Here is an 11,918-nt window from a genome sequence, read left to right as displayed (position 1 = left end):
ACTCTTGATTAAAGTCTGTTTGATCTGATATAGAAACGTTGAAGTTGAAGTCATATGTGTTAGAATATAGCATCTGGTTTTCTTGTACAGAGAGGAAATGCCTCAAGAGTTAAGGTGAATGATAAAGCAGTAAATTTCTGGTCAGCTTTTCTTAGTTTAGGAGAAAAAATGTCATTGTCAAAATGTATCAAGAAATATATATTTTAGACAAATAGTTCCATTAATTGATAAGGGCAGCATCATTTTGTGAAGCTGTGATTAGAAATGTCAATAAACATAACATGGTATATATACCACAAGGTAAAGACGATATCTAAGGAAAAAATCAGCATGCGATGAAGTTTTAGCATTTGCTAATGCAAAAATATTGCAAATCCTTGTGGCTTTGGTACCACAACCTCTCTTTCTTTTCCTTTTAATTGCTGGCACAACAAGCACTAGTCTTTGTTCTTTTAGCTTGTGGTGTTCTCTCTCCTTTTCTCCCTCTCATAATTGAACAATGGAAGGTGGACTTCCTATGCTCAACTGTTTATTGCAGCATACACTCAGAAGCCTATGTGCATGCTCCGATTCTTCTCCGGCCCCTTCAAAGTGGGTGTACGCCGTCTTTTGGAGGATCCTTCCGAGAAATTATCCACCTCCAAAGTAAGCAACCTTTCTTTGCTCAGGATAGACGACAAAATGAAACATCTGACATTCCTATGGCCATCATTGCTTTGGTTCTTGATTCAGTTGTTTTAGAGGTTGCTATTATGTGAACATGTCTCTTGATCTTGTCCAGGTGGGATCATGGCGGCAGTCTTGTCGATCGAGCTAAGGGAAACAAGAGGAACTGGTAATGCATCACAGCCAAAATTTCCAAGTTGGCTAACAAATGATTTCTTGACTCTTCCATGTTTGATTGATCAGGATTCTTGTGTGGGAAGACGGGTTCTGTGATTTTTGTGAGTGCGAAAGAGCTGGAAATGGATGCGGAAGGAGAAGGTTTGGAGCCGACATCTTCTTCAAGTTGTCTCATGAAGTGTACAATTTTGGAGAGGGGTAAGATCCCATCACTCTTTCCACACATATACAGTGGTTATTCAAATCTTACAATCCTTTACAGATTGGTGGGTAAAGTTGCATCAGATAACAGCCATAAATGGGTGTTTAGAGATAGCCCAGCAGAAAATGATCCTAGCTTCATTTCCTCATGGAACGTATCCATCGAGCCGGTAACAGACATCCCCAATCTTTTCACATCTTTCCTTTATCTCACTGCTTAATTTCTTGAATCTCTCATCAACAGAAGCCGAGAGCATGGGAGGCTCAGTTCAGCTCAGGCATTGAGGTCGGAAAATGCATTGTTTTTTTCCTTAAAACTTTCTGACTCTTTGCATCAGATTTTTCAACGAAAACTTATACATGACAGACTATCGCGCTAATACCAGTTCGAGAAGGTGCAATCCAACTAGGCTCATTTGATAAGGTATGTATAAGTAGATGTTAGCAATCAATGTGTTGACACCATATCATACATTTGTAAAACACAAGATTTTGTTTATGACTTTAATTAGGTTGTTGAAGACCTCAACATGGTGCTAAACATACAGAGAAAATTCAGCTACCTTCAGAGCCTACCGGGCATATACACTATACAGCGGCCACACCATCCGAACCACAGTCCACAGCTTGACTACACCTCTGCCCTGAGACTTATGCAGGCGACTGATGACAAGCAACATATGATAGGCTTGGAAAGGCAAAACTACGAAACCTCACCTACTAAGCCCCTCTACTTAGGATATAACAACACCCCACAAATCTGCAGCGCTGAAGCATCGTCGTTGTGGTCTATCCCTCCCCTTCTGCCCTCCAACCTCGGGCCATTTTTTCCAAAGGCACCGGCTCCATATTACGCTCCTCAAGGCTTTGATCATGACGGCATCTTGCTCAATAGCACTATAAAGAGCGATGGTGGTCACAAGTTAGAGGGTGATGGAGGCGCCGCGTCCTTTGGTGATATTGGGGCCGTTGATATTGTTAAAGTGGAAGCCGGAGGCGGACGAGATGAGGAAGCTGGTGAAGATGGGGTGGTGGCTTTAGGATTTGAACTTCATAGAGGAGCAAAAAAGTGTTGCGAATCTTGATCCATTTTTATGTTAGATACCAATGCCACTATATTGTTACTGTACTAGGCTTATTTTTGCCATCGTGTGCAAGGAATTGTTCATATTGTTATATATAGAGCAATAATACTAAGCGATTAGCTGTTATTGTATTAGCCTATGCAATTCTTCTATAAATATTTGTGTCGAAACAATTTTAATCAATTGGAAATTTACAAAGTCAAAGATATTAAAGTTGCTATACATACTGCAAGAACATAGTTTAAAACCCAAATAAGGTTTGGTAGAATTATTAGAGAGAGAGGAACAGCTGTTACTTTGGAATGTTTATGAACATTCAGCCACCAGTGTCATGTATAATTTGGATGTTAGGAGACATCATATGATTAGTTTTAAGCAACAACTTTAATTAATTTGGTTATGGTGACCCACGATTGAACAGATTTGGACAATTGAATTCTTGATATTTTTAAGGAAAAGTGTATTTTCTCTAGCGACTTTCTACTTTTTACTAGTGATGATTAGTCTACACTTAGAATGACTTAACATAACTAGTAAGCTATATTTAGGTTGAACAATAATAGTTGGCTAATTAAGCACTCCAAAAATTGTACTAATTCAAACTGATTTAGGAGCTTATTCTCTTACTAGTTTGCAAAATCACGTAAGTCGAAAATTGGAAAAGATAATTAGCTTCAAGAGGTAACATAATGGTTAAATTGATATTTGCATCCATAAAATCCAAATCTTGCAGCAAGTATTATCAAGCTTGATTTTATCCTGGTGGGATCGAATGATTCAAAACCATCAAAATACTAAACTTTGCACATCTATAAAATTCAAACGATAATAGTAATAGGCAAGAAAGAGGAAAGGCAAATCGATAGTTTATCAAATGGAAAAGGGTTTTTCTTGAATGTGTTAAGTGAAAAGGTACAATCATAATTCTCCGAAGCCGAACTTGCTGATCACAGCAGCCAATTGTTACATCTTAATCATAAATAATAATCCCAACTATACACAAGAATCTCTGCATTGTTCCTTGAGATTCAAATCTGCAGCAAATGGAGAATAATATACAAACCAGAGCTACCATAATAGCTAGCTTCAGATTTCAGTACGAGGAGCTTTTCCTTCTTTCAATCCCCAAATTTCTCAAAGATCACGCTTGAGGCCCTGTCTACTGAAGGAGATGGGTTTGGCGAGAATGCGTTTCATCGCCTGCACACTGATCGGGTTTTCCTGGCTCTGCACATTTCGTTAACTTACATGAGCAACAAAGCAAACAAGAATTAGGGGGAAAAGAGAAAAACAGGGATGGGATGCAGCTCACCATTGAGCAGGTACCAGCGCGGACGTTGCACACAGGGTAGTCATGGGGGCAGCAACTGTAGTGGTCCTCGCAGCAAGTGGCACCCTCGAGAGGGCAGCATCCCCATGCGAAGCAGTACTTTCCGTACGAATAGATGCAGCAGCAGGTTGTGCTCTCAGGGCATTCATAGTACTCGTCACAGACTGAGGGTTTTGGGGTGGGCGATGGAGGAGATGGACCCGGGTTAGGGGGGTTTTCGCCTGTCTTGGTAGGGTACGAGGGCTCTATAGCGATTCCACAAAGACCAGTCTTGTCTGCAATGTTGCGCTCCATCCTAAGATACCCCTCCTCTCCCCAGCTTGAACCCCATGAGTTCCTTACGATCCAATAATCCTTACCGTTTTCAGTGCCATATCCAACAGCAACCACACCGTGGTCCAAGTTCGTCCCACACTTTCCGGTGAATATACCCTGATGAGATTCGGAAGGTGATGTAAGTGATCATGTACTGAAACCAGAGACTAATTGAACTACTATACAATGCCTAGCTAATGGATAAGACGTATTAACATGCCATTGAAGACAGAACTTACTGATTGATAGAGCTGGAAGTCCCTTCCACCAGCTTCAATGGCAACACTAACTGGTTGGTTAACAACCGCCTTCTGCAGCGCCTTCTCATCATTTGCGGGTACGTCTTCATAACCATCAATGGATACAACTTTGGCGTTTTTCTGCAAATCAATTACCAGGGATGTCGTATGTCATTAATTGCAGAGAAAGACGAACTAGAGTCCTACATATTAGCTCAAACAAACTGCCTAGAAAGAATCAATATTTATACTTAAAACTAACCCTGTAAGTATCACATTTGCCATCCCTTCCTGTGTAAGGATAATCCTCTTCAGAGTCGATGCCACCATTTTTAATGATAAACTCGAATGCATAATCCATAAGACCACCATTGCACCCTTGGTTATAGGACGTATCACAATCCACAAGCTCTTGCTCGGAAAGAGAGACCAAAGATCCAGTTTTGATCTGGTTGATACCTTCCACAGCAGCAATAGTAGAGAACGCCCAGCAACTTCCTATAAAATTCAACAGTTTACAGGATGCATCAGTATCAAGATTCTTGATTATATATATTAAAATGACAACAAGTCACTTCAACCCAAACTAACATGTCTTGCACAAGAAAATTCATCTTTTTTTTCTCTAAATAAAACAAATCAACATTTATTTCAAAACATAGCAAGAAACACCCTTTATACGCTAACTTGTAAAATGATGCCAACTGTAAGTCTGTAAACAAGTCAACATGTATCTCTTCTTGCATTGTGGTGTTTTAATTCGTAACCAATTTCATTCATATAGGTATATATTTAATGTTGAAAAGACAAATGATCAGAATCCAATACATCAAAGAGCCAATGGCAAACATGAAAACTAAACAACAAAAAAGGAGCCTCCTTTTTCGCTGTAAGATATTTATTCGCTGAATTGCCCTTCGGAAGAGGTCCACCAAATTACAAAAGGTCATGTTCATTTGTCTACAAACCAATAGACGACAAAAACAACAGCACACTCTTCTTATCCATAATCATTTCAAATAAGAAAATAAAAGAATCGAATAGAAGACAAACCAATTCCTGTTTTTTATACCAACAATTTACCACCAAACCTAAACTACCAATAATTTCATATACCGATACAGGCCACCTATGATCTTCTTCACTCATTTCATCTATTAACCCCAATTTTCTCCTCACCAAAAACGCTTTGATTTTGGGGATATAAATTTGTGAAAACGCATAATTAACTGCTGTAAAAAATCTGGAAGCCCTACGGATCAAAACAATCAGAATAATTTACTTGTATTTAGATCCAAAAATTTGATCGCACACAGTTCAAATTTACAGCTAAATAGATAAATAAACACAAACACTTCAATTAAGATTAAAACATTAGAATTTGAAAAGGCAATGAAAAATCAATTACCACAGCTGCCCTGATCCTTCACCGGCGCCACCGCGCCGTTGGTTCTCCAGTCAACGGATTCCGGCAAGGAATCGCCTTCTCTCAACGCGTAGCGATCGCTCTTCGTCGCGCCGAGCCGCAGCGCCGAACGCGGCTTAGTCCCGAGATGCATCCTCCGGTACTCCTGATTGGTCAGATCGGCGAAGCGATTGAGACCTAGCTTGTAGGTCCGCCCCTCCACGGCGTTCTGCTCCTCGATGTACCTCCAATTCTCCTTAAAAATCTGGAAGCGCTTCTCCTTCTCGCCTAGGGCATTGTACGACTTGCCGTGCTTGACGGTCCACGACTCGTACATGGCATTCAGCTGCTCCTCATCGTAGGAGATGATCGACATGTCGGCGGCCCATGCTTGGGCGAGGATGAGAGAGAGGGAGAGAGAGAATAAAAGCAGTGATTTTGTAGGCATTGTTAGGTTTTAGGAGATTCCTCTTTTTCTGGGTGAAGTGAAGATGAAGAAGAATAGCAGCGATTATAAAGGGTGAAAAGGGGAGGGACTTTTTCGGTATTTACTAAATTTTAAAGATTTTTGCAATTGAATCATATACGTAACTGTGATTTTTTTTAGGTATTGGGATAATATTGAAATGCGACTTGCATAATTTTAGGCTGCAAAATAGGGATAAGAAGGCCTATCCTTCACTTTCCAATAAATATAGTACTCTTATTTAGTCATTTATTTCAAAAGTCTTCATATTTTCGTTTCAGTTTTACGTTATTAGCATGTGTGAATATAATTTTAACTCATGTTTCAAATTCAGGTAATCCGTAAGTCAATATGTACAGGATATAGTAATAAGTAATCTTTTTCTTACGTGAAATGAGTTTTTTATAACATAAATTAGATTTATTATTGGGATAAAACATGAAAGCAAACAATAGATAGATATATTTATTTTATCGCAATAGATATGGTCGTGGGTATTGTCACAACATAGTCCTTTATTCTATCTTAATCAAAGTACTCCATAAAACCGAAAGTTTTAGTATCCATTACTTTTACAAAATTTTGAGGTCGAACATGTACCAGGAAATAAGTTTTATTTTTCTAATTGATGTAAAACTAATTCACACTTATGATATAGGAGCATCCAAAAACCAATTTATGAAAAAGAAGTCTGTCATAACTCTCCATGTCCAGAAACAAAAATCTCCTTATCTATAACCAAAAACGGCGCTTGGACGAAAACTATATGAAATGAGATACGATCAAATCAAAATACATGATCACTTTTCTACTACTTGTCACATCATAATTGTTTTATTGTTTATTCAAATAATAGTCCTACTCCATCCGTCCCAAAGAAGATGGCACGAGATTTTAGAATATGTTGTTTTGTGTATTAAGTGGCGAGAGAAAATATAATTTTATAATTGATGTGAGAGGAAGCTTTTTATAAGAGAGGAAATGTGACATCTTTTGTGGGACAAACTAAAAAGTAAAGTGTGACATCTACTATGAGATGGAGGGAGTATTTTTTTTTCTTCTCGTCATTTTTGCGATTAAACTAAAGAGTAAAGAGTAACTTCAAAATTGGTCCCTAAAAAATGAGTTTAGCACGTTTTAATTCCCTGAATTCAAAAAAAATTCACCACGGCTGATCTCTGAAAAGTCAATAATCACACTTCAAAAATAATTGTTACTGTCATTAATTCTATAAATTACTTAAAAATAAAATGTCAATTTGTTTATTTTTCAATTATTATAAATAAATTAATACTTACCTTTAATTTTTATATAATTTTTTGAAATTAATAATATCAAAAAAATTTAATTAAAAATTAAATTAAACATATAAAATAAAACCAAAAAAATGCTAAATATGGACTATATGAAAATGGTGTATACGGATGGTGTCCACATTAAAATGAAAGTTTCATATGTCCATTTTTAAACTATAAATTCAAATAAATAAATTGAATTTTAGTCATTTTTATATAATTTGTAAATTAGATGTTTCTATATCTATGATATAAACAACATATATACTTGCATTATATTTGTGCAAAATTTTTAATGCGATTGGAGATTCCTTATGTATAGACTATAGTATGGTTGCAAGATAATGGACAAGTCAAGTTGCAATTTCGTTCGATCATTTTATATCTTCTGATCCATTACTTATAAGGTGTGCTAAAGATTCTCTCCACTTGAAAAATCTATTTTAATAATTAAAGACCAATAATTTGCTGCACAATTCGCGATATGAATAAAATACTACTCTGCAGATAAAATAAAATAAAAAATGAATGAAATACGTGGCTGACGTCAATAATATGGTTAAGACTTTGAGTAAGGTCATCCACAATAGAAATAGCCCAGCAATAGCCCAGCCATAGCTCAGCCACTGCCACATCAGCAGCACTAAAAATCCTCCTGCCACATCATCAAAACAAGCAAATAGCCCAGCAATAGCCCAGCCATAGCCTAGCCACTAATATCCACATCACTATTAACAAATATATACAAAATGAAATAATTAACAATCACACAATATGCGAAATTTAATTTACGAGACATATACGGGAAAAGTTTAATAATACTATTAAAATTTTAAAAAGTACAATAATTTAAAAAGTGTTGCGAATGAAAATGACGAACAAAGCGCGTATATATAGTGTTTCGAAAAAAAAAAATTATTTTTTCGCGCTAGGCGGTGCGCTGGGCGATCCGGGCGCTGCAATAGCGCCGAACGGACCGCCCAACGCACCGCCCAGCGCCACGCAACCGCCCAGCGCTGCGCGGTTTCTCTCTCCAATCGCCCGCTGGGCGGCTGCAATAGATCGCCCAGCGAACCGCCCAGTGCCGGCGCTCGGCTGGGCGGTCGCTGGGCGCCTATTGTGGATGGCCTAAAGGCAATGTATTATTGTTCCTTAGGGACAAAAAGGTTATTCGCTCACCCCAGGCGCCCCCATAACCCGGCCCGACATCGCTATGGAGGGGTTCAAACACGGTACCTCAGCGGCCCATTAGGTGGGAGGAACTTACACTGGTAACCAGCACAGAAGGAGCCACCACAGTGGTGAAACTCCCACACTGCGGCTGCCAGCATTCGATCCTGTCTGCTTAGGGACAATCTACCACCCAGGAACCAACTGAGTTAAGCCCGTGCGGGCAATGTATTATTGTTCCTATTATTATTATTGGAGTATATATGTATGAATTTTAAACAAATAATAAAAAATTAATTGAAGAGATACAACTACAGCCTACAGGAATAAATAAAGAATGACCTTACCTATGTGGACTGTCACAGAGAGAAGATAAATGACATGAGGTTTCAGTTTGTGGAGGCGTAAAGAGATTTATTAGTTGTCCGTTGTAACCAAAAAAATCAACCCCCACCAAAATTATTGTTCACCCATTTGTGTATATATTATTTGGGCGTATTCAAGTTACAATAGACGTGTAGAAATGGATAGTTATTGTTCACCCATTTGTGTATATATTATTTGGGCGTATTCAAGTTACAATAGACGTGTAGATATGGACAGATATAGGTGTAATTCTTTGAGTTGGTGGCTGTTCAAGTTACCCCATTAATTTTTGTGAAGCCCGCTGATAATATATGGACCCGCACTGTTCAAGTGGAGAATGCGCTTAATTCAAAACAACCGAATGAGCTGCTTTTCTTGCCTTGGATTTCGGATCCAGATCTGTACTGAAGATTGCCCTTTTGCCCATGTTGATTTCAAATCACCCCCAAAAAAATTGATACAACTGAATGGGCAATTTAGACATAATACAGAATGGGGCACATCAAATAAATGAAAATTCCATTTACCGACTTATCTCTGGAACTTGAACGCTAGAAACACTCCATAGATAACTAATTGGAACAGTACCAAATCTTGACAAGATTATATTCTGGACTTCTCATATCAATTAACCTGAACATGCCCTTTGCCCTTTATGTATAATGGTGAAATCATACTATTAAGTTTATAATTTTTGTTACTTGGTAGCTTGGGGGAGGAAAGTGGTGGGATTTTCTTAAACGTCAATATAAAAATGTGTGGTTGCACGGATCAAATTTCAAACAAAAGGTTGGAAAAGTTAGAAGAAATTCAATAAATGGTACCTTCTCTCTTAATGATGATCATAGAGAGTGTTATAATTTCAATTCAAATTGGACCCATATATCATCATCATTATTAATTGAGAATATGAGTTAGTACTATTTTTTAAGATAGATGCAACGTCTTCTCTTCTTGTGAATGCGCATATCATATAAGTGAATAAATCGAATCAACTAAAGTGGAAAATTAAAAAAGCTAGCTATAAAATAGGAAATCTTCAATATTCGAAATCATATAAAAGTGAGAATTCGTTTGACTTCATATAACTTAACAACATTTTGGGTCGTAAATTATCTTTATGTTCATATTGGCCATATTTTATTTATAATTCATAATCACTAAGAGCATCCTCATCTGTGCTCTTGCCAGCGAGCACAGATGTGGGCTCGACCCCACTTTTTCTGCCTGCTCTTAGGCAAGAGTACAACACCAACATCCGTGCTCTTCCGCAAGGACGAGCACAAGGGTCCCACCATTCTATTATTCAATTTAAATAAAAACATTTCCACAAAATTAAAATTCATTAAAAATACCTGGAATAATATTACAAATTACAATAAAACTAAAAATTACATAAATAAATTCTTAAAAAATAAAAATTAAATAATTAAAATCCTAAAAAATGAAAATTACATAATTAAACTACTAAAAATTAAAATTACACAATTTTAGCATAAAAATTACATTCGGGGAAGACTAGTCATCATCCGGCAATACCCCCAACGTTCGTTGGAGACCCCGTATCATCGCCACATGCGATCAAAGTTGCTCAGGGGTCATATTTGACCTATCGACCAAATTGAGTTGGGCCAAAACCCCCCACAACGAGTAGGTGGGGGATTGAGGTGGCACATAGGGAGCGGGTGGTTCGGGATCGGGGGCGGATGGAGTCGCGGCGCGATGGCGGTTGGCCGCCACCTCCTTCCTTCCGTGCGGTCGGCAATGGGAACCGCTCGGGCCGGCGTCGGGGGTACTCAAGTTAGCTCCGGCAAGTTGGCTAGCCACGTCTTCGGAGCCGGCGTCGAATAGGGATACCAACCTTGACAGTTTGGAGGAGCCGCTAGAGGAGGAGGTACTTGAACGTCTTGTAGTTCATGGATTGATAGGTCGACAAGGCAGAACTGATGATGTCGACCTCGCTCCGGCCGCTCCCCGCCGACCGCTCTTCCTGGAGGTAATACCCCTGAAACTTTTGAATTTCTTCGTTGGCTCTGTATATGGCGTTGCGCACCATACTCTCGTTGCGCTCGATTGTTCCAGCCGGCTGATTTTCATTGTACCGGCGACAGATGCGCCACCAATAATGATAGCCGGATTGGTTCGTGCCAACCTCCGGATCTTCGGAGATTGACAAAAACGCTTTGAACAATTGCTCCATCTCTGTTGGAGTGTACGGTGTGCGGACACCGCGAGTAGGAAGAGTCGGAGTTTGGGATGGGCCGCTCGACCTCGCTCTAGGCTCGGGTGTCCACCCGTATTTCCCTTCGGGGGCATCTTGGTCGTCGATCGGGTAAGGCCGGTAGCCACCCGGAACTTCCGAACCTTGGGTTTGAGGATGGGCCGAATATTCCATTTCCGGACTAGGAAACGGTTGTGAACCGAACCACTCGGGGTTCCAACCGTGGGAGCCGGGGGGTGATCGCCGTGGCCGGACATTGTTATGTTGTAGGAGTGGAAGAAAGATTGAGAATTGAGAATGGAAATGAGAGAATGTAGATGAGAATTGTGTAGTGTGGTGTGAATTTTTGGGTGTGAAAGTGAGGGTATTTATAGATGAAAATGTGTATTTTTGGGGGAAAAATTGAAAAATAAATTAAAAGTGGGTAGAAAACGGATATAATTTTTTGGGAAGTGGAAAAATATTTTTTTTTATTTTTAATCGGATTTTTTAATTAAAATCTGATTTTTTTTAAAAAAAATCAAATTGCCAACGGCTATGCCGTTGGCCAATCACCGCCTGCCACGTATGCTGCTCGCTGGCACGGACGTGCTCGATGCATCGAGCAGCGTCGTGCCAGCGGCAAGAGCGCAGCGGCGGACAGCGGTGCCGCGCCTCTGGCACGGACGGACGGACGAGCTGCAGCTCGCCGATGTGGATGCTCTAAGTTTCTTAATCACGAATTAAGAACTCAACCTAATAAAGAGCAAAAATATTCTATAATACTAAGTCCAAAAATAATATTTCAATTAACATGTTAGAGCTAAGATGAGTCAGATGACTGACATGGACATCATAGGATGGATATACACTATATAGTTATATACTATTACCATATATGCAAATCAGTTAATGAATTAGTAATATTTATGCATATTATATATGCTTGTGTGATAGTTTAAATGAAATATGTGGAGGAATGTATAGACATTGGATTTGGAGC

General features: G+C 39.0%; 2 protein-coding genes across 2 annotated transcripts; one reads left to right on the top strand and one right to left on the bottom strand.

Moving 5' to 3' along the window:
- Window positions 1-265: 265 nt before the first annotated feature.
- LOC121802292 (protein RICE SALT SENSITIVE 3-like) lies at window positions 266-2,255 on the top strand. The gene is made up of 7 exons (XM_042201927.1): window positions 266-645; window positions 782-835; window positions 910-1,041; window positions 1,106-1,214; window positions 1,289-1,330; window positions 1,412-1,468; window positions 1,557-2,255. Exons 1-7 carry the CDS (start codon window positions 500-502, stop codon window positions 2,127-2,129), a joined length of 1,113 nt encoding a protein of 370 aa, XP_042057861.1. The 5' UTR covers window positions 266-499; the 3' UTR covers window positions 2,130-2,255.
- Window positions 2,256-2,995: 740 nt separating this feature from the next.
- On the bottom strand, window positions 2,996-5,912 carry LOC121805784 (low-temperature-induced cysteine proteinase-like). Its single transcript, XM_042205781.1, has 5 exons — window positions 5,422-5,912; window positions 4,276-4,511; window positions 4,014-4,154; window positions 3,442-3,891; window positions 2,996-3,356 (listed from the first exon to the last, which is right to left on the bottom strand). Exons 1-5 carry the CDS (start codon window positions 5,864-5,866, stop codon window positions 3,264-3,266), a joined length of 1,365 nt encoding a protein of 454 aa, XP_042061715.1. The 5' UTR covers window positions 5,867-5,912; the 3' UTR covers window positions 2,996-3,263.
- Between the last annotated feature and the right edge of the window lie 6,006 nt (window positions 5,913-11,918).

The sequence above is a fragment of the Salvia splendens genome, chromosome 5 (assembly GCF_004379255.2).
Source record: "Salvia splendens isolate huo1 chromosome 5, SspV2, whole genome shotgun sequence".
Taxonomy (NCBI): Eukaryota; Viridiplantae; Streptophyta; class Magnoliopsida; order Lamiales; family Lamiaceae; genus Salvia; species Salvia splendens.
Note: the sequence above shows the minus strand (reverse complement) of the source record. Positions and strands in the feature narration are given on the sequence as shown.

Excerpts from the sequence above, each read along its gene's own strand:
- LOC121802292 (XM_042201927.1), top strand. The coding sequence starts at position 500 with ATGGAAGGTGGACTTCCTATGCTCAACTGTTTATTGCAGCATACACTC. Across the intron at positions 646-781 it reads AGAAATTATCCACCTCCAAA|GTGGGATCATGGCGGCAGTC; the intron begins GTAAGCAACCTT and ends GATCTTGTCCAG. Across the intron at positions 1,331-1,411 it reads AGTTCAGCTCAGGCATTGAG|ACTATCGCGCTAATACCAGT; the intron begins GTCGGAAAATGC and ends TATACATGACAG.
- LOC121805784 (XM_042205781.1), bottom strand. The coding sequence starts at position 5,866 with ATGCCTACAAAATCACTGCTTTTATTCTCTCTCTCCCTCTCTCTCATC. Across the intron at positions 4,155-4,275 it reads GCAAATGTGATACTTACAGG|AAAAACGCCAAAGTTGTATC; the intron begins GTTAGTTTTAAG and ends ATTGATTTGCAG. Across the intron at positions 3,357-3,441 it reads GCGCTGGTACCTGCTCAATG|AGCCAGGAAAACCCGATCAG; the intron begins GTGAGCTGCATC and ends CGAAATGTGCAG.